At 46.4% G+C, this 21058-nt stretch overlaps 1 protein-coding gene across 1 annotated transcript in view; it reads left to right on the top strand.

Moving 5' to 3' along the window:
• Positions 1–21058, top strand: part of WDR86 (WD repeat domain 86) — a 345312-nt gene that overhangs the window by 23368 nt on the left and 300886 nt on the right. The window contains exon 2 of the mRNA XM_086941464.1: positions 19783–20132. Coding sequence (XP_086797590.1) covers positions 19877–20132 — 256 coding nt within the window. The 5' untranslated portion in view covers positions 19783–19876. The remainder of the gene's footprint in view (positions 1–19782; positions 20133–21058) is intronic.

Raw genomic sequence — 21058 nt, 5'->3', positions numbered from 1 at the left:
AAGACCCACATGTTGGAAATGCGAGAAGTGTAGTGTACTGGACTTCCCAGGAGGTTGAGCAGCCTTCTGCTCTTGGACTGCCCCCCATACCCAAACCTGTAGTGAAGAATTTAGGGATAATGATGGATAACGATCTCACCTTTGAGGCCCACGCCAAATCAGTTGCAGGGAAATGTTTTGCACTGTTGCGTGGCCTAAAGCCAATACTAGGTCTCTTTGATTCTCAAACTCAGACGCTAAACATCCAATCGTCCATCCTAGCCAGATTGGACTATTGCAACGTGCTATCTCTGGGTGACAACAATTCTGTGATTAGAAGGTTGCAGAGCATTCAGAACGCTGCTGCCCGCGCTAGCTTCGCTCTTCCTAAACACTGTCATGTCTCCAAACTCCTCTGCCGCCTACATTGGCTACCTCTCGAACAGAGAGTGCACTTCAAAACAACGCTGTGTATCACTCATAAGATTCTCTTGGGCTTTGGCCCAAGAATCTTGAGTGATTTATGTTCTTACTATGCACTAACTTGAGCGCTGCGCTCAGCAGATCAGCTCCTGGCCAGAGTCCCTCGGATATGGAGGGCCAGAGCGGGTGGTCGATCCTTCAAGCTGTTGGTTCCCCCCCTTTGGAACTCCCTCCCACTACGCATCCGTAGCAACCCTGATCACCTGACCTTCAGAAGGCTGGTGAAAATCTGGCTTTTCTCCTACAGTTACTTTTCTTCTCTTTGTCTCCTCACTCTGTTTTCAACTTTAGCGCTGGGATGCCCCGATGCTGTGGCAGCCATGCACTATACAAATACTTTAATAACATAACATATGTTCTTTGCTTTGGTTCAGCATCGAAAGGAGCATCAGACTTTCATATTCTATGCTGGCAAACAAGCACTTGTTCTCCTCTAATGAACAGAACATCTTTTGCAAGTGGATGCTTGTCTACATAGGTCTTCATTTACCTCATGCGTCCCAAGTCATTCAGGTGGGTTTCTTCCCAAATATCTTCTGTTGGCCCATTGATGTAAATTGGTCATTGTGCCTCTCCCGAACATCAAGGTTGCAGGGGCTTTACCTGCTGTTGAGTGAGGAGTCAAACTGTAAGCTCAAAGAGTGGAATTTAAGACAGCTTTATGGCCAAGCTTTTCTAGTGCAGCACGCTAGACAGCTTTCTTTAGAGTACTCATGAAATGTTCAAGAAAAGTGATTGGCCTGTGGCCAAGAAGCGCGATCTTCTGATGCTTCACATTAAGATGGCTGAGAAAGTCTCTGAATTCTCGACTGTTGAAAGGTGGGAAGTTGTCATATTTTAAGATTGCAGGAACACCCTAGGTCGCGAAGATGCTGTCTAATCTCTCAATGATAAGTTCTTGAGTGATAGATGAGAGATCTTCTATCAAGAGAAAACAAGAGTATTCAGCAATGATCACATTCAGGTGATGTCCGTTGTCAAGAGAACTGAAGAAGTCTATGGAAATTCTTTCTCATGGATGCATTGGCAAATCTGACATGTTTATGGGGTGTTGGCTGGTTTTTGATGACATGCAGTTTTATAGATGACAGGCCTTTAATTCTCTTTCAACTCCCTTGTTCAGATGTGGACACCAGACTCGGTCTTGGAGAGCTTATTTAGTGGCAACAAGTCCATGATGTCCTTCATAGGCCACTGCAATTATCTGTTGTCGCAGACTCTCCGGAATGACAGTTCTCGAACCTCTTAGAATAATACTTTCCTGACTAACAGACAGTTCATCTTTGACATTTTCAAACTTCTGATATTCACTGTCTCTGGTAAGATGTCTATGGTGCTGACTGATGTGTAATAATTTCTTTCAGTTTCTGCGTGTCACTATCTTGACTTGTGGCACTGGCAATTTGTTTCAACAAAATGGCAGCTGGGGTGCTTGATTTCTCTATGAAATGTATGTAATCTTCAGCCATCTTAGATGCCAAGGCATTGTAAAGGCTCTCGCGAGAAGCAGTCAGCAGGGTTCTGATCTTTCCCTGGACAATGCACGATGGTGTAGTTGTATTCTTGCAATCTCAGACCCCAACGTTAAAGGCGAGGAGGAATTTTTGCCTTCGGATTGCCAAAGATAGTCAACCATGCTTGATGATATTTTGCAAGCATAAAGGGCCTCCCATACAAGAATACGTGGAAATGTTTACAATCCAAACCACAGTTGAACTTTTTTTTTCAGGATGTGAATACGCAGGTTCAGTTTATGACAAACTTCAGCTTGAATAGCGAGGAGCGGATCACGAGCGGACTCCTGCGGGCGGACTTGCCCCTGAAGCTCTGTCCTTTGGAGCTTGTTCTGTCCTGTCCCGCCAGCGCCTTGCAGCACCCGCTTCGCGGGTGCCGCTTCGTGGGACCGGGACATCCCTGGTGGCGTTTGGGGCGGAAAAACAAACTCAGCAAGTGCAGCAGGGTTGGAGCGCCGCAGGGACTCGCTAGTCCAGGAGTCCCTGCGAGGCCTGTCTGACCCGGCCTGCACACCCTGCTAGCCACGCCCCCTGCCCGGAAAACCTGCAGAAAACATCACCTCACCTGCATCTTATCAGGAGCGAGGAGCGGATCACGAGCCGACTCCAGCGGGCGGACTTGCCCCTGAAGCTCTGTCCTTTGGAGCTTGTTCTGTCCTGTCCCACCAGCGCCTTGCAGCACCCGCTTGGCGGGTGCCGCTTCGTGGGTGCCGCTACGTGGGACCGGGACATCCCTGGTGGCGTTTGGGGTGGAAAAACAAACTCAGCAAGTGCAGCAGGGGTGGGGCGCCGCAGGGACTCGCTAGTCCAGGAGTCCCTGCGAGGCCTGTCTGACCCGGCCTGCGCACCCTGCTAGCCATGCCCCCTGCCCGGAAAACCTGCAGAAAACATCACCTCACCTGCATCTCATTGGGAGCGAAAAGCGGATCACGAGCGGACTCCTGCGGGCGGACTTGCCCCTGAAGCTCTGTCCTTTGGAGCTTGTTCTGTCCTGTCCCGCCAGCGCCTTGCAGCACCCGCTTTGCGAGTGCCGCTTCGTGGGACCAGGACATCCCTGGTGGCGTTTGGGGCGGAAAAACAAACTCAGCAAGTGCAGCAGGGGTGGAGCGCCGCAGGGACTCGCTAGTCCAGGAGTCCCTGCGAGGCCTGTCTGACCCGGCCTGCGCACCCTGCTAGCCACGCCCCCTGCCCGTCACACGTTCTATAAATTTGGAACTCCTGCCCGCTGTGCAGGAGCTTGCGGGAGTGCGCCGGGTGAAGGCCGGGTCAAGGGCGGGACAGTCTACGACAGTCCACGACTGGACGAGGCTGGGCTGGGCCCCAACCCCTGTCCCTTCGCCCCCAACATCTTAGACTCTGCCGTTTGCCTGAATATTGGACTACTCCCGTTAATAAACACCATCTCTAAACCTAGTTCCCAATCTAGGGGTCTGATATTGGTTTTACCGTTTATTTTATAATTGTGTTTTTAACTCATTTCATAATAAGTGCTATTCGGATTTATCATCTATCTTATTTCCATTGTGTAATATCTGTGCTGGTTATTTTGTACCTTTCTCCAAGGCAATATGCCCAAGTCAGTCGGCGGGAATTCCCACCCCATTGTCTCTACACTTGACAACTACTTAGTTAAAGTTGTAGACCAGATTAATAAGGAACGAAGACTGTCCCTGGGTCTAGGAAGTGTCCCAGACCCCACGATCCCACTGGTCTCTGCTGAGATCCCTGTCCCTTTGCCTACCCCCTTGTTGATCCCCACCATTGATGACAGTTGTGTAACGGGCCCTCCGGATTGTCCAACCAAGGAGGGTACCAATGAAATAGATCCATTACAGGATATCCTTGACGTTGAGGACTCTCACAAGGAATCCGATGCAAAGGAAACCGATGCAAACGAGTCTCATAATGACTCTGACGCCCCGGGTTCCGTGGCCCCCAAAACTCATAGAGTGTTGAGGTCAGGGAGACATCTAAATAGACCTGTACTGTCTAAAAAGGGGGTGTCGTAAAAGTAAAAAGAACACTGTCTCTGTATCAAATGGGGGCCCCATTGAGCTAAACTGTCTTCATAATGACGTTAATTCCACCCACCTGAAACTAGCTCCGGATCAGCTTGAGCTGCTTATTGGTATGATTGATGCCAAGTTAGACAAAATTGTTTTTCCACTCTTGGATAAACTCGAGGCTGTCCCTAGGGAAGTGATTAGATTGGGTGTGTTGGTGCAATCCGGCTTGAAGCAAAACAACAGTCCGCAACCAGCTGCTGTGGCTGCTGTGGCTGGGGGCAGGACTAGTAAGCCCGTGCAATCCAAGAAAGGCCCATCCAGTGTTGGAGTGGCCTGTGCAGGTTCTAGCATTCCTGCACAATCAAACAGTAGTCCCTTAACTGTTATCGAGCAGCAGGGCACAGCTGGCAAACCAAAACTACCGTCTACAGGGGGCACTATTAATGTCACTGCAGTAACACCTATTTGCTCTAACGATGTCCCTTTGAACCCCCCCACTACCCGTGCCCCGGGGAATCAGTTGAAGACTATCGAAAGGGGGAAGTCTAACAATTGTGGCCTCTCTCAACCGAACCTCCCACCGGACTGCCACCCTATGTAGCAGTCGTGACTAACGTTACACCAATCAGGGAGGATTGGCTTCACCGCTCTATGGAATCACATGACTCCCTTAAATACAAAACTGTGGCATGGCTCAATGTGGAGTGTGGCTTTCCAGTGGCTCGGGCGGACCAAATCGTGACCACTACCAGAACCAACTGGATTGGCACGTCCCCGAAGAACGTCTCTGGGGATTGCTTTATTATTAATTTTAGTAACCCACACCTTGCCACAACAGCTCTGATTCGAGCTACTTCCCCCTCCTGTAACGAGCAGGGCATTTCACTCCGTCCTTTGGGCTTTTTCTATAGACAACACACTAGCCATCATCCTAGTATCCACAGGGGGGGGGGGGGAGAGAACGAGGGGAGAATCTTCGCATAGCTTTCCAAATAGTTTCCAGGTGAACACCGTTAATCGTTTCCAATGCTTTAGTGGGCTGGATCAAAACGATTGACTGGAGTTGTGTACCGTACCCCCAGAAACCTTGGAGAGACAGGCTTTGTCTGGTATAGGACAAAGTGTTTGTACATCAGGGTCTATGGTTAACATTTCTGGGACAACCGTAGATTGTACGCCTATGGGCAAGGAGGGTGATCCAGTAGGGTGCTCGGAGTCATTACTGGAGCTGTGTACGGTACCCCCAGAAATCTTGGAGAGACAGGTCTCGTCTGGTATGGGACGAAGTGTTTGCATATCAGGGTCTATGGTTAACATTTCTGGGACAACCGTAGATTGTACGCCTATGGGCAAGGAGGGTGATCCAGTAGGTTGCCCGGAGTTATTACTGGATACTACTAACATCGCTATTTTCCAGCAGGGCAGTAACTGTTCTCTTTTGGGGTCAGGTGTCTCCGGTCTTTCCAGCTGTTACATTGCTAGTTGGAATATTGCGGGTATCAGGTCCAAATCAGATTGTCTGGGTTGGACTGAATTTTTAGCTCTCTTTGACATTATTTGTTTACAGGAAACCTGGTGCAGGGACTTTAAAGGATATAATGGTTTTGTCTCTTACCAGTTACCTGCTACCGGTTCCCTATCAGGTAGAGCTAAGGGGGGCCTTTTGATTTTGATTTCTGTCCAAACTCCTCTGCTGGTCAAAAAATATGTACAAGTTGGGGTGCACTCTCAGATTTTATGGCTGCACAAAACAGGAGGTAGGAATATTCTTTTAATACATTTTTATAACAACGTTTTTGATGATACTAGGGATCAGGTGGTTAGAGCACTATCAAGTGCATTGGATGACATCCTTAAGGATTCCAATGTAGTTTTTGATCTGTTCATGGCAGGGGACTTAAACGCCACTACCTGCCCGCTCTCAGATGTCAATGTATGTGGGGCGGTGGACTGTCATGGAGATGGAGTCCCCCATTTTCAACATAACTATTATGGAGAAGCCTTAAACAGTCTCCTTGACTCACATAATATGTATATTATGGTTAAGGAGAAAAATGAACAGGAGGAGATTTGCCCCACTTTCACAGGCCGGGGAGCGAATTCTGTTATTGATTTTATCTGCATCTCCTCGAGTCTTGAGGCCTGGACTATGGCACCTAAAGTTATAGACATCCAGCTTAGTGACCACAATTGCCTGATAGTAGAGGCCATTCTATGGGAAAACAAAGGGACCCCCATTCCGGGGTGTATTATTAACAACATTGAGGCCGTGCGACCTAATGGCACTAGATTCAAGTGGAAGGGGGATAAGGCTGAAATCATGTCCGATTCAATCATTACTAGTTGCCTGGCAGGAATTACAGGGATTTTAGAGGACAATCAAGGTACCACCGGCTCTATTGAGTATTTTATTGGCATTAATGCGGTCATCGACTCCAAGCTTACTAGTACTCTCAAGCACAAGGAGGAACGCCTGCGGGGTGGTTCAAGCCAGCTTGTACCCTGGCCCTAAAGGAACTAAAGTCAGCTTTATCAGTTACGCCTAGAGATAAGGGTTTGGTTGTAGATCTTAGAGCCAGATACAAAGAAACCCTAAAACGGAGGAAATTGGAACTCCAACAGGAGGCATGGGACAACTTGACCCTGGCTGCTGAATTGAATAATTGTACCCTGTTCTGGAAAACAGTTAATTCCTCATTCCTCAAAGATGATAAGATCCCTGAATTAACTTCCAACGTTATGAAGGAAGAGTGGGTTTCTAATTTTTCTAAAATCTTTGATTCGGACAGTGCATCCAGGGATATAGGGGATAGATGGCCGCATACGCCACTCAATATCACCGTCCAAGAGGTTTTAGATAGCATAAGGGTCAGCAAAGGAGGAAAAGCACAGGGTCCAGACGGGGTACCAATCGATGTTTATAAATTGGTCCCGGAAGTATGGGGGCCTCTGTTAACTAATATCTTCAACGCAGCAGTCCGTAATGAGGTGCCCCCTACCTGAGAAGAATCCATCCTTATCCCAATATTTAAGAAAGGAAACCGAGGGGACGTTAAGAACTATCGTCCAATCTCCTTGTTGGATTCTTCCGTAAAAGTAATGAGTAGAGTGCTTCTAGTAAGGTTGGAAGAATGGGTGGAGGATAATGGCATTCTAGCAGAGAGCCAGTTTGGGTTCAGGAAGGGTCATGGTACGATTGAGCAGTGTCTAGATTTAGAGCCGCTCATCGGTAAATATACCCTGGCAAAGACCGGCACTATTTATCTCTGCTTTGCGGATTTGAGTAGTGCCTTCGACCTGGTAGACCATGGCATTCTCTGGGCAAAGCTAATTGAAATTGGGGCACCCGAGGGCATTGTGTTCTTCCTAGCACGTCTTTATGCCAAACTACTTGCTTGTGTCCGTTACGGTTCTAACGGGGAATGTACTACTAAGTTCAAAATCGGGCGTGGAATTAGACAGGGATGTGTGGTGACCCCACTGCTTTTTACTCTTTTCATCAATGAGATTGATTCTTTTCTCAAATATCTGGCAGTGGATGCTCCCAAAATCAATGAGGACAACGTCCCTGTGTTACTTTACGCGGATGACGCAGTCCTAATCTCACGCACCCCCATCGGCCTTCAACGGCTGATGGACAGCTTTTCGCAATTCATTAAAAGCAGAAAGTTAGTGTTAAATAAATCTAAAACCTATGTTATGGAATGCGGGCAAAGGAACAGAAAGAAACAGTTTTCATTTTTTATAGAGGGAGAGAAGGTTCAGGCTGTTGACAAGTTTTCGTACTTGGGTGTGACCTTCTCAAACAATACCATTTGGGCCAATGAACATAAAAATTTCCGGGCTAAGATGGCGAGGAGTGGTCATGGAATATTCACAATGGCTATGAAACTGGGAGACGGGCGGGTCCATGACATGCTTAAAGTTTTTCAGTCCTGTTGTGTCTCGATTGCCTTGTACGGAGCGGGCATTTGGGGCCATGCCCCGGCATGGTCTCTTCAGGTTGAGGAGAATGCATTCTTGAAGAGACTTTTGTGCTTGCCAAGCTCTGTTTCTAATGCTTTAGTGCACAATGAACTGGGTATTCACCATCTTGCCGACTTGATCCTCCTTAGGCCACTGATGCTATGGCGTTCTATCTGGATAAAAGAAGAGACCTCATTGTGCAGAGCCATTATTTCTGATTGCCTCTCTTTGGACCATCACTTAAAGATCCCATGGTTAAAGTATATTGTGGATAATTTTCGTAAGATCTTTAACATTAACATCATTGCGGATCGATGTGGGGCTACTGAGCTGTCTAAAATCGAACTTAAGCACTGTTTTTTACAACAGCTTTCCACCAGGAGGCATCAAAACAGTTCTGAACTCTCATCCTGTGTTCTTTATCATGATTTAAATGAATTTGTGGGTTTCCAACCGTATTTGTCACAAGTGACCTGGAAGGCCCATCGGTTTGTGTTGATTAGACTGAGAACCGGAGTAGTCACAAACTTGTTGCTTTCCCCTCGCAGCATTCACATCCCGCTGGACCTTGTCCGTGTGACAATACCACCCCTCAAAGCACTGTGCACTTTCTTTTGCTCTGTCAGTTGTACAAATACCTGCGGATTGCTTATTTGAAACCCCTGTTTGCTAAGTTTGGAGTCAGGAGTATACGAGACTGCATGAGCCGGCTTTTTAACTTACATCACCCTGACGTTTGTTTTTATACGGCTACCTTTCTCCTTAAATCAATTAATGCAAGGAAAAGTATGCTTTTTTAACCTTTTTAAACTGCTGTATCACCTGCATTTGACTGTTGTTTTATATTGTTGTCGTTTTATGCTGTGCTTTTATGGACTTGTCTTTTGCTCCGAATAAAGCCTTATGAAATGAAAAAAAAATGAATATGCCACAATATGTCTTCGAGCATTTGGGTGTTCACTGTACAAGGATGGTGACTAACCCGACAGGGCTAGCATGAACAACAACCTCAGTATGAAGCTTTGGATCAAAGTATGCCATTTCACCAGAGTTCTCAATAGCTTGTTTGATTTTCTGGAAGCTTTGCTCACATTCATGTGACCAAAGAAATAAAACATTATTTTTGGTCAAGTCTCCTAATGGGGCACTGACAGTGGCAAAGTCCTATATGTATCCAGATCAATTGGGGCCATGCCAGGGAATGAACATAACATGGAAACATCTTGTGGGACATTGGCAGTTGACAGCCTTGCACTTTAGCTGGATCGAGTTTCATGCCCCTTTCAGAAAAGATATGGCCAAAAGATTTTAACTTTATCTTATGGAACCAGCATTTCTTGTCACTCAAAGTTAAACCGTGTCAGCAAGCATCGGACACACTTGCTTGAGAGCTTTGTTATGCTCCTTCTGTATAACTATGGAAACTAATATGTTATCACTGTGATTGAAAGCATTCATTACAGGCTGTATGATACATTGAATGACATCTTGGAATAGCTCCACAGTTGATGACACACCAAAACTTAGGGCCTTATTACGAGTCTGGCGATCCATGGACCGCCAGACACGCGGTGGCGATGTTCCATCCACAGGATTATGACTCTCTGAGTCGTTCCGACAGTGGACCGCCAGCTACGCCAGGAAACCGCCGTTCCCTGGCGGTGGTGTGGCAGAGGGGAAATGCAATATGTTGAGTGGGACTGGGGCAATCCCACCGAGCGTATTACGAGTACCTCTCACCACCAGCCTTTTCATGGCAGTGAGACCGCCACGAAACGGCTGGCGGTGGTTAAACAAAAGGGGCCCTACAGGGACACCATGCTCCCTGCTATAGGGATGCATTCGGGGATCACAACATGTGTCCCCCTGTCTTCTTGCACCCCCAGATCCAGCATGACATGGACTTCACAGTCCATGCCGTGATGTAACATTTTTGCTGTTCGCCATTGCGGTGCCCTTTTTCAGGGCACTGCAGTGGCAAAGTCTGCCTGCACAAGTTCAACTTGTAATCAGTCGGGCAGTCCTTGCGCGGCTTTGGCACAGCCGTGCCAGAAGAGAGCCGGCATAACTGCGCCAAAGTCATATTCAGTACCTTAGTCTTTTGTAACGAAACTGAGCAACATGCGTAGAAAAGGTTGTAATATACCAGCAATTCGCCTCAAATTCCAACTGATGATATCCTTTATTCAGATCCAGGCAATAGAATACCTTTGCACCATTCTATTGTGTTATCATGTTGGCAATGTGCGGACCTGGTCGTTCTTTTTTTAATTGCCTTGTTCGCTTGACGCATATCCACCCAGATGCGTACAGCTGGTTCGCTGTCCTTTTTGGGTACTACCACTATGAGAGAAATCCATGGAGTTCGACCAGTGGACCACTCAATGATATTGTGTTTGAGTAAGGATTCAAGTTGTTTTTCAACAGTTTTCAGTAAGTGATAGAAAATTTGTCTGTGTGTTTGAGCAATGGTACGAACGTCTTCATTAATGTGTAAGACTTTCATAGTCTTGAGTTATCCCAACCCATGAAACAATGAAGGGAAATCACTTACTATTTTGTGATGAGCATTCATGCTATAGTTCACGGATATCAGACCCATATCAGCAGCCATGATGAAGCTGTGTAAACAGATGATTGATGCCATATCTTGAGGTACATGAATGGGTGCTTGTGCTTTTGTTTTCTTATGCTTCATCATTGCTACAAATGAACATGGCTTTTTAGTGGCGTCGATGCAGCCGCATATATACTTTAGTTTTCAATTGCGTAAGTCGGGGCAATGGAGACACTTCATTATATTTCTCCTCAGACATAATATTTTATTGATGCATCACTTTCAAATAATGAAAGGTATTGAACAACCACTAGCTTTTATTGGGAATTTCGGACAATGTTTGAATGACTTTGGTGCTTTGTCATGTCAACTTCTCTTGTACCAGTATTTTTCCTCATATGCAGCCAGTCCAAGATGCTCACATTTATCTGAGGTAAACATCGACATGGCACAATCATCTTCTTCCCTTTTTCTCGACATTGACATGGAAGAACTGTTTGCTTAAGATTTAAATTGCCTCAGCTGATGGGGTCGCTTGGCCATATAGGCATGCGTTGAGCATCGCTTCTGGAACGTTTGGCCTGCCATTTTGTCTTCACGCCATGATGTACTTACTTTTTCCTGAGCCTTCCAAACTGTTACAAGATGGTTCTCCTTTACACAGCCTTTGCAGAAACCCAATGGCGGGACATTTACATTCATGTGGAAACGAAAATTCACACCTGAAGCACAACTTCTTTTTCTGTGGAGAATTCAGTCTGTGTCCCTCGGCCTTGTGCTTTGGCTTACTTTCACATTCATAACTGACTGACTCAGTTTGGGCACCCCCGGCCTCCATATCAGCAACTTGTCGATCAGCATGCTCTTCAGCTCTGTTAGTCATGAGAACTTGCTACAGACTAAGGGCCTAATTATGATGGCGGATGGTCGGAAGACCGACCACCGTTGCAGCGGGAATGAGACCGGCCAACAAGTTGTGCCAGTTACCACATGATGCTGGTACATGGTGCAGGGATGTGTGGGTGGCACTAGAAGTGCCTCCCAGATCACTTAGCAGTGGCCTATCGCGAAGACGGGTGACCATGAAAGGGCTGTCGAAAATGGACTTCGTAATCCTGATGGCAATACCTGCACAGGCACTGCCTCATTCAGGATCACGATTTCGAATGCTGCTCAATTGGGATCAGCATATCCTGTCGGAGGCAGTGGTCTGTCCCCCGACAGTCAAGGGTCCGACCGCCTGCATTGTAATACTGCAGTTGCCCGACTGCCACTGATGGCTTGTCGGTGGCGGTCCCACCGGCATCGTAATGATACCCTAAGAGTTCCTCTCAGGAGACAGCTGGATTTTCTCGAAGCGGAATTCTTCTACACGGGCGGCAGGACAGTTTCAAATCTATGGCCCCTACCTAGTGAAAAAGTCAGACTGGGAAAGTAGCAGGTCATCTTTCTTTAGTCTTACTAAGAGTTCCTCTCAGCATTCATTGTCTGAACGAATCTAACAAGCATCCATCAATCACTCTGAGGTGTTTAGCTTCCTCGTCATTAAATTTATTGAACTTACAGTGTTTGATGAGTGTATCCAGTCTCACAACAAATTAATCTTGTAATCATTGGTGGAAATTTCTGAACTTCAGAGGCCTTTGGAGTTGTTCTGAGCCCCACTAGGTAGCTTTGGTGGGGTACTGCTATGGGTATGGATGGCTCTGCAAGCAGGTGCTCCCTCGGGGGTCACCCCCTCCAGTGCTGTGGCATGATGACCCTCTTTAATCTTTTCACCGCGGGGCTAATTCCCCCGCGGTGCGGTGGGGGGAGTCGCGCGCGGTGCCGCGGCGCTCATGAAGAGCCCAGCTTGTCATGAGGTACAGTGCAGCTGTGCTCATGACGAGCTGGGCTCGTTATGACTCCGCCCACTCCCATAAAATGTCCGCACAGGCGTGGAATTCGCTACACAGGGGAGTGGCGCAGCTGTTATGACGAGCCCAGCTGAGAAACGAGACTCTGGAAAATGGTTAGGACTCGGAGATATGACATGTAGGACTTGACTTAAACCAATCCCGAAATTGAATTAAAAAGGGACAATAAAGGAAAAAAACGAGAAAGAAAATAAATTACTGGACAACAAAATATCGAGTCTCCTGATGAAAGCAAGATATCTTTGTTATTAACTGTGTCTGGATCTTTGAGAAATACGCAAATAGGAACCATATAAAAACAGCAGCCTTGACAAGTTCCAGGCTTTTAATAGATACCCTGGTCCACACAATAAGGAAGCAAGTTTTTTTCTGTCGAGGTCCTGAGGAAGGTGGTACAAATCCACCGAAATGCGCGTCGACCTGCCGTGATAGTTCACATGACAATCTGTGATACCTTAGCCACAGAAGAAAGAGAGTGTATTGAATGAGAAGGGATGCATGTGTTAGTGTATGTGTGAATATGTGTGTGAGTATGTTTAGGTGTGTGTTCTGTAGGGTGTCCTTTGATCTTGGATTTGTATATGTAATTTGAAAAGTTTATGTATGATGATTTAAATTTTACTATTTATTGAAAAGACTGAAAAAGAATACAATGAATTAAAAAAAAGTATAAAATACATGGTTTTTTTTTTTTGGTTTTTTTTTGGTAATCCTCATATACCACAAATGGAACTCTTGATGGGACACTGGCTCCTCCATGCACTGCTGGCCGTTCTGCACCGACCCTCGTTGGTTTCGGCCTGATGCAAGTTGGTTTGCCCGTACCCTCAAGTAGCCACTACCTTCCCCTCCAAACTCCTTTTTTTCGCCGATCTGTGTGCGCTGCTTGCTACTTAGGAGTACGGGGAACCAGAAGGGGTTCAGACAAATCATTGGAAAACCAATCATCGAGATTGCCATGCCACCAAGGCTGCCCAAACATTCGTCTCACTTCTGGGATCACATGCCACATCTGATTTGCAAGTTAACATAATCTGCCTCAGGCAATTAGCAAAGGTAGGGGGAGTTGGATCTTTCCATGCCCTACAAATCTCGCGCCTTGCTAACAGGATGGTAAAGAATACAAATTTCGTGGGAAGGTCATTCACCTGATAGTTCGTAACAAGCCCAGACATTACTGTAAACCTTGGGAGTGCTATAGGCATTAAGAGTACTTCTTCCAAAAATTCCTTTATCTTCCCCCAATAGTCCGCCAATTTAGGACAATCCATAAACATATGAACATCATCTGCCCTCAAGAGGCCGCACCTTGGGCAATTGTAGTCAATATTTGAGAATTTTGCCAGTTTCTTCTGAGTTATATAAACCCTATACATGGTGTATATGTGATTTCTTTTCAGCGCAGCCGGCTTGATTACAGCATTTAACACCCTGAAGGAGTCGTGCCAGAAATCCATAAAGGGCCCGTTGGCCGGGGTAAGAGCGTTGCACCACAATTTACTGATTTCAGCCTCCGTCACATCCTCCCCCTCTAACATTGCCGAATACCAGAAAGATATTTGGCTTTTCCACTTACCCCTTCTGGCTACCGCATCAAAATTAGGGTTAGGGGGGTTATTATCATTAGGTATCCCAGATCTCGTTGTCCACCAACCTGACAATTGGTAGTATTTAAACCGCGTCAGGGCCCCCCTAGTTAGATTGGACAATATGTCCCAGCTTAAGAGTTGGCCATCTCCCTGCAGGTCTCCCCACCTCTCCAGCCCTGCCTGCTTCAAAGGTAGTGATAGTTGATCATTTAGGCAGGCTGGGAGGCCTGGTGAGTCCCATATGGGTGCCTGCGGCGCATAATAAGAAATGTTTAGTTTGTTCCTTACAAATACCCAATTTTTCAAAGCTGACCTTAAAATCTTCAACCTTACTTTTTTAAAGAATTAAAATAAAATAAATTTTGATATAAATGAAGAAAAAAACAAATAAATCAATATAAATACAATTAATAGTGTTATTTTGAAGGACTTTTTTAAAAAGTATATAAATTATGTGACAAGATGAAAAATATTTAGGCCACGAGGGAATCCTTTTTCTTGCTGTAGCGTTATTTTCCTCTCTGTTCCCTGGCCACAAGCATTCAAGAGTGGGTCCCTTATATATGTTAACACAGTTCCACTGTGCCTCATGACGAGATGGGCTCGTCCTAAGCAGGCAAGGGGTTAATCAGTACTGGTAAGCATATGACTGTTTCTTGTATCACTTTGCCTTTAGGTGTCTCTTTGTGCTGTTTGATATCTGGTTGTTCTGTTTGTAATGTTAATTTGCACTTTGCTGCTCTTTCAGGACCTGGTTGCATCCGCCTATAGCGTTATTACTCCGTATGATGTACAGTTTTAGCTTGTGTAGTAGCGCTGTACCTCTCGTTGCAGCCTCCCAAGCAGGTTTTTGGCCAAAGATGAATACACGTCTTAGTGAAGCTTTCAGTATATTCAAATGCTTTACACGGACTGGGGCTGCACCTTGATTCCACATACAACAAATATTGTTTCCACACTTTGATGGAGGCACACATGGCATGCACAACCAGTTTGGGGGACCACAGCAACCTCTCTAGGAGAGCACTGTTGATCTTCGGGTTACTTAGGCCCTATCTTGTTACCAATTGTAGCGTCCTCTCCAGCCCGGGTACTCTCCAATGACTACACTACACACGGAGCTTAGTATAATACATCGTTATTCTTCTGCGTGTAACCGCAAACTCAACATTCTAAACCTGCATTCACTTAACTGCACACTAATGCTTACATCACATTTCTACGGAGTCCATCAGGAGTCACAAAGGTTCCGTTATTACAAACTCACACAACACTACACGTCTTAGATACTAACCTGCATTAGAGGGACTGATCTCCAGGTGGTCTGTGGGTTTACAAAACATCTTTTCCTTTTCATGAAGGGTTGCTCCACCTATGAGAGACCCAGAAATTCTGTAGTTGTCAGTTCCAAGGGGAAGAGGGAGATTTTCCTCTATCAGTTTATTTTCCCAGATTTTATTGTACACAAATGGATTTAGGGAACCGCAGCTCTACCAGTATCCCAGGAAGCTCCATATAGTTAGCCTCTGAACTTGGGCATGTCACACTCATAGGGAAGGTTGCCCGCACTTAATGTTCACTTCTGTTGAGTATAGGCATAACTAAGAGGAGTCCAGAAGTTGACCCATGCACTAAAGAGAGAGTGCGAGTGGTCATATGCTGCTCTTGTTTCCATTTAAGGAGGATGGCACAGGGTCCTGTGTAGGAAAGGTCCCTTATCTGATAGCAAGACAATATTGGGCCTTGGTTTCAAACAGGATGAAATCCAAAATAGAAAGAAAGAAAGTAGGTAGGTCAGTCAGTTCTGATTTGTGTTTGATGTTAGGTGATCTCCCCTGATGTCACTGGATCACCCAGAAAATTCCATGCAAGGAGCCTATTTAGTTTAACAATAATATCAATGGACAAGGTATGGTGCCTTGAACTGAAAACGGGGCCTTGACAGGGCTGAAAAAGGGTGCATCTCCTCTGAAGGACTGAATGCCCTCCTTGCCTGCGCCAAGAGTGCATAAGTCTGTCTAGAGGAGTGAAAGTGACTAGGACGGTGCTAAGATGATGGCTACTGTTAGAACTGGGGTTCTCTAGTTGGCAGCGGTAGGTACCTTTGACCAAATAGGGACCCTTGCTTATAGTCAGGGTAAGGGGGTACACTTCTAAAATAACCCCTGCTCACCCCTGAACAGACAGGCTTATCTCAGAGGCAGTGTGTAAAGCATTTGTGAACACATACAGTAATACAGTGAAAACGCTACAAATGGACACCAGACCAGTTTAGAAAAATAATTAATCTTTGCTAGACTTAACACAAGACCACAAACGACAAGAATCCACAATACTGTACTCAAAATAGCCTTAAAGATGGTAGAAGTAACTTAGTTCAAGTTGATGATAAATGCAACACGTTTCTCACAACATTACCTTGGATGTGTAACACAAAACAAACAAAAGGTCCTCAGGGAGGGTGATGCATCGGTTCTTGGTTTTGGTGGGAGGAGATGCGTCGTGCCTCAATGCTTGCGCAGCGTAGGGGATGCGTCTGTTCCTTACCAGAGAGGAGGTGATGTGTTGATTCTTGAACTGCGTTCCGGTTGTGATGAGGCAAGATGGCGCCGCGATGCGACCATCTGATGCGATAAGATGGCGCCCTCGATGCGATGCGATGACGTTAAGGTGATGCGTGCAAGCCCGATGGCTGTGCGGCAAACTCTGTAACTTTGGAGCCACGACAGGCCCTGCGACACGCTTCTCCGATGATGCGACGGCAACCCTTGTGGTGGTGACACGCTTTTCCGGTGATGCGACGGCAAACAGCTGCTTCGAAGACACGCTTCTCTGGTGATGCAGTGGCGGGCTCTGTGGCGGCGAAACGCTTCTCCGCCATGCGACGGCAACAGCTGCGACGGCGACATGCTTCTTCTTGTTGAGTCGCGCTTCCAGCTCCCAGTGACATGCAGGCTACTGCAGACAGAATTCCCAGCAAGGAAATTCAGAGGGGAGCTGGCGGTGAAGTCTTGTAGCCCTGAGACTTCAGCAGGAGGCAAGCACAAGTTCAAGCCCTTGGAGAAATATTCTGCAAGATTATGAAAGTTCCGTAAAAGTTCCTTCCCCTTTCCTTGGCAATGAAGACTCCATTGCAAGCCAACCCAGCAAACAGCACACTGGCGGATTGGCAGTCCAAACTCCTGCAGCGTACTTGGTTCTTCTCCTTGGCAAATGTTTGTCTTGTTGTTCCAGAAGTGATCTAAAGTCTTGGGGTCCGGGCCCCCATATTTATACTACTATTCTCTTTGTTCTTTGAAGGCAGAGGGTCCTGTACATAGTCCACACCAGTTCTGGGTGCATTCTGCCAGTGCACACCTTCTTCCTTTGTCAGTGTGGGCCAGGGTCATCAGACGCACCACAGGAGGTGGAGCCAGCATTGTGGAAGACAGGCACAGCCCTATTCAAGCCCAGGCGCTACTCCTCCCACCACTCCACATGCAGATAGGTCTCTTCAGCCCTGTGCTGACTCATACTGTCTCCTGGAGCCCCCCAGCCCCTGTCACTCACAAAACCAGAGATACAATACACAAACTAGCAGAGGCAGGCTGGATGGTTAGGCAAGAAAATACCTACTTTCTAAAAGTGGTATTTTCAAACACAGAATGTTAAAACCTACTTCACTAAAAGATGTATTTTATCATTAATCAGAGTTCAGGCATACTAAACTCAAATTTCTACCATGGTCCCTGGGTCGGTTAGGATTATAAGATGTTATAATCAAACTGCCCATTCTGGCCTATGGGGACAGGTAGCCTTGCAAAGGTGAAAGGCGCCATAGGCTGTAATCCACTATCAGGTCATGCCACACAAATCAGGGAATGACCTATCTTTTACATACACTGCACCCTGCCCTAGGGTCTACCTTAGGGGTGTGTGATATTTAGAAAAGTGAAGGTTTAGGGACTGGCAAGTGGGTGCACTTGCCAAGTCGACATGGCAGTCACAGACTGCACACAGGCTCTGCAATGGCAGGCCTGAGACACACTTTGCAAGCAGCTCCTATGGGTGGCACAACCATTGCTGCAAGCCCACCAGCAGCATTTGATTTACAGGCCCTGGGCACACATGGTGCACTGTACTAGGGTCTGACAAGTAAATTAAAAATAAGCCAATCATGGAGTTACTTATCAATACATGGATTTCCAATAGGGAGCACCTGCATTGTGGCACTGAATAGCAGTGGCACAGTGCCCAAATCATCTAAACCAGCAAAACATATCAAAAACAGAGGAGCAATCAGTGCCAAATGGAAGGGAGACTCACGCCAATGGTACCAGGTCTAACAGCCACTGATCTTGCATTTGTCAAATTATCCCGAACCCACCAGGTTCCCCCATACATCATGTACTGCTGTGTATACTGCCTTGCACACCCTACCTGCAGCCTGAGCAAATCACGAGAAACTAAGGGCCTGATTAAGAGTTTGGCGGGTTCTATGGTCCCTGGCGGTGGCGCGATGGTCCTGAGGCTGCAATATGCTTTGTGGTGCCGCTGCGGCACCGCCAAGCATATTACAAGTTTCCTCCCAGTCTCACTTTTTATGGTGGTAAGCCCACAGTGAAAAGAGAGGCAGGGAGGAAACATAAAGGGCCCTACAGGGCCCCCTTGTGCCTCTGGGCCTGGGGATACATGCGGGGGCACATGTTGTGCACCCCTGTGTGCATGCACCTCCTGTTCCTGCACAGCATGGACTTAACAGTCCATGCCGTGCAGGAGTGGCCTTTGACATTCCCATTGTGGTGTCTTTTTGAAAGGCACTGCTGTAGGCACGCCAAAGGATTGCCCACTAGACCTCCAGCCTACAAAAATATTTGTTATCTGGCGGGTGGACAGCGGTGACCTTTGGCAGTGCGGGCATCATAATCAGGCCCTAAGCTTTATGATTTCCTTTTCCTCACCAGCAGTTCCTAATGGCTGGTTTGTGTTTTCAGACTGATCAATCCATCACTATTCCAATGGTTACTACCTGACTACTCTTAACAGGGAGGGATTCACTCTAAGTCACAGTCTGCAACAGTGCTGTACAGTCGTTCTCATCTGCCTCTTGCCACTGCAGGGGTCTCAAGCTCTACATAAAAGCCCAGTAAATCTCCTCCCTCACGAATGGGTAAAAATGTGCATCAACAAGCCTTGCCTATTAGTGTAGGACTGAGTACATTGAAAACATAGTTATTGTGTGATTGACTGCTATAACAATTTTACCCTTAGGTATATGGTTTGAAAATGTGTGTTTTTAATCCCTGGTTCATAGTATTTCTATACTGCAAAGTTTATAATGTGCTGAATATTTTAATGGACTATTATGTTATCTGTATTTTTCCTAAATCCCTGCTGCAGATGCCCACCTCAAGTCCTTATTCTATACCTTTGAACCATGAGGATCACAGCCCAAAGGTGCAGCACACTCATCCCACGCCAGGGTGGGGAATCCTCTTTAAACTTTCCTAACGCATTACCGTCATCCCTCTAATAAATAACCGCCTCTTCTGTTACTCAGCTCACCCTCAGCATAGCAGGATCCATCAAGCCCATGAGACTAGTAAGAGAGAATGCCTATTCAATTACTTCCTTTCCTCCCAGTGCCAAAAACCCTGCTTCGGGTCTAAATCATGGTTTGGTTCTTCAATGACTATTGTTGATGAGGTAGATAAAGGCTATTTCCACAGTGTTCTATGGTGCTGCTGATGGTTGCCAAATCTGATTTTCTTCACCATTTCTTGTATGTTGCAGACACAGCAGATGTGATGTCCCAGTGCAAATGGTAAGAAGAAGTGATTGTGGTCCAAATCCTCAGTGCTCCTGTGGGTAGCTCTGCTCTCGTCTCATGCATCCACCTCCATCCTCAGCCCATTTATCTCCTTCTCCTGCCGCTGCTCATGCCGGGCCCCGGAGGATGGGGAGCGGCGGCTCCACCTGTCACTCTACCCGCTCCCCCCTTCTCAAAGTGTGCTCTGACCACCGTGGAGGCATCAACTGGCTGAGCCTGAGCCCGGACGGGCACCACCTGTTGACTGCCAGCGAGGACTGCACAGCGAGACTGTGGAGGACATCAGACAGTCAGAGCTGTAGGCTCCTGCAAGGTATGGCACCACCTACTGTCACACTTCTTCCTTATTGAACTGAAAGCTACTAGTAATATCAATATTTGTAATCCTACTCACGAAGGTTCTCTTTTTATGCATGCATTCTTCCTTTGGGACTGTTATTCTAAGTTTTCCTGCCTCCTTCTCAATCATCACATGTAGGAACAGGATGCACACCTTTTCTTTAAGTTTTCCAAAAACTTTTCCCATGTTTTCTGTCTCTGCGTGCAGACTGGTTTTTAAGTGCAATGCCCAAAAAGCACTCATGGATCATAACATCATTGCTTTGGGGCGACATCTCACCCCAACCAATCGCACTGCTATATCGTGCCATCCTAGGCGACATCTTCATAAACGTACCCTTTTTTGTTTCAATTTCTGTCCTCGTTCTTTTTTCTTGTTATTCTCTTTCTTAACATTACTTTAATTCCACACGTGGAGCAAAAATGCTATTTCCCAAGTTTCTTGTGTTTCCACTGTGTGCATCCGGACTTCTTCGAAAGAACACAACTAAAGCATATTTCATTCAGGGCAGCGTTTATTCTCTAAAAACCCAATGCATTTCGTGCATGCAAGCACTTCTTCAGGGGCACTACAATCAATAAAGAACAACCAACCGTTAATACAGTGACAGTCGTTACGCACATATTTTGCTTCATGCTCAAATATTTCAATACTTTGTACTCAAACAGTCTTTTGCTGTTATTAAAAAATCCGAACGGAACCCCTCCCGTCTCCCAAACCAACAGTAGTTTACTCCTTGCTCTCAAAACATGCCGATATCACAACACTCGCTCACTCCCGGTCCTATCACTCTCACCCCTTCTTGTTAGTACACACCGTGTATCTTAGCTAAACAACTTTCCTGATCCCCTCCGTAAACAAGATGGTTTGTGCGTAACGACTGTCACTGTATTAACTAT

The sequence above is a fragment of the Lissotriton vulgaris genome, chromosome 10 (genome assembly GCF_964263255.1).
Source record: "Lissotriton vulgaris chromosome 10, aLisVul1.2, whole genome shotgun sequence".
In the NCBI taxonomy this organism is placed as follows: Eukaryota; Metazoa; Chordata; class Amphibia; order Caudata; family Salamandridae; genus Lissotriton; species Lissotriton vulgaris.
The sequence above is the reverse complement of the archived record's forward strand: the minus strand, read 5'-3'. Positions and strand labels throughout refer to the sequence as shown.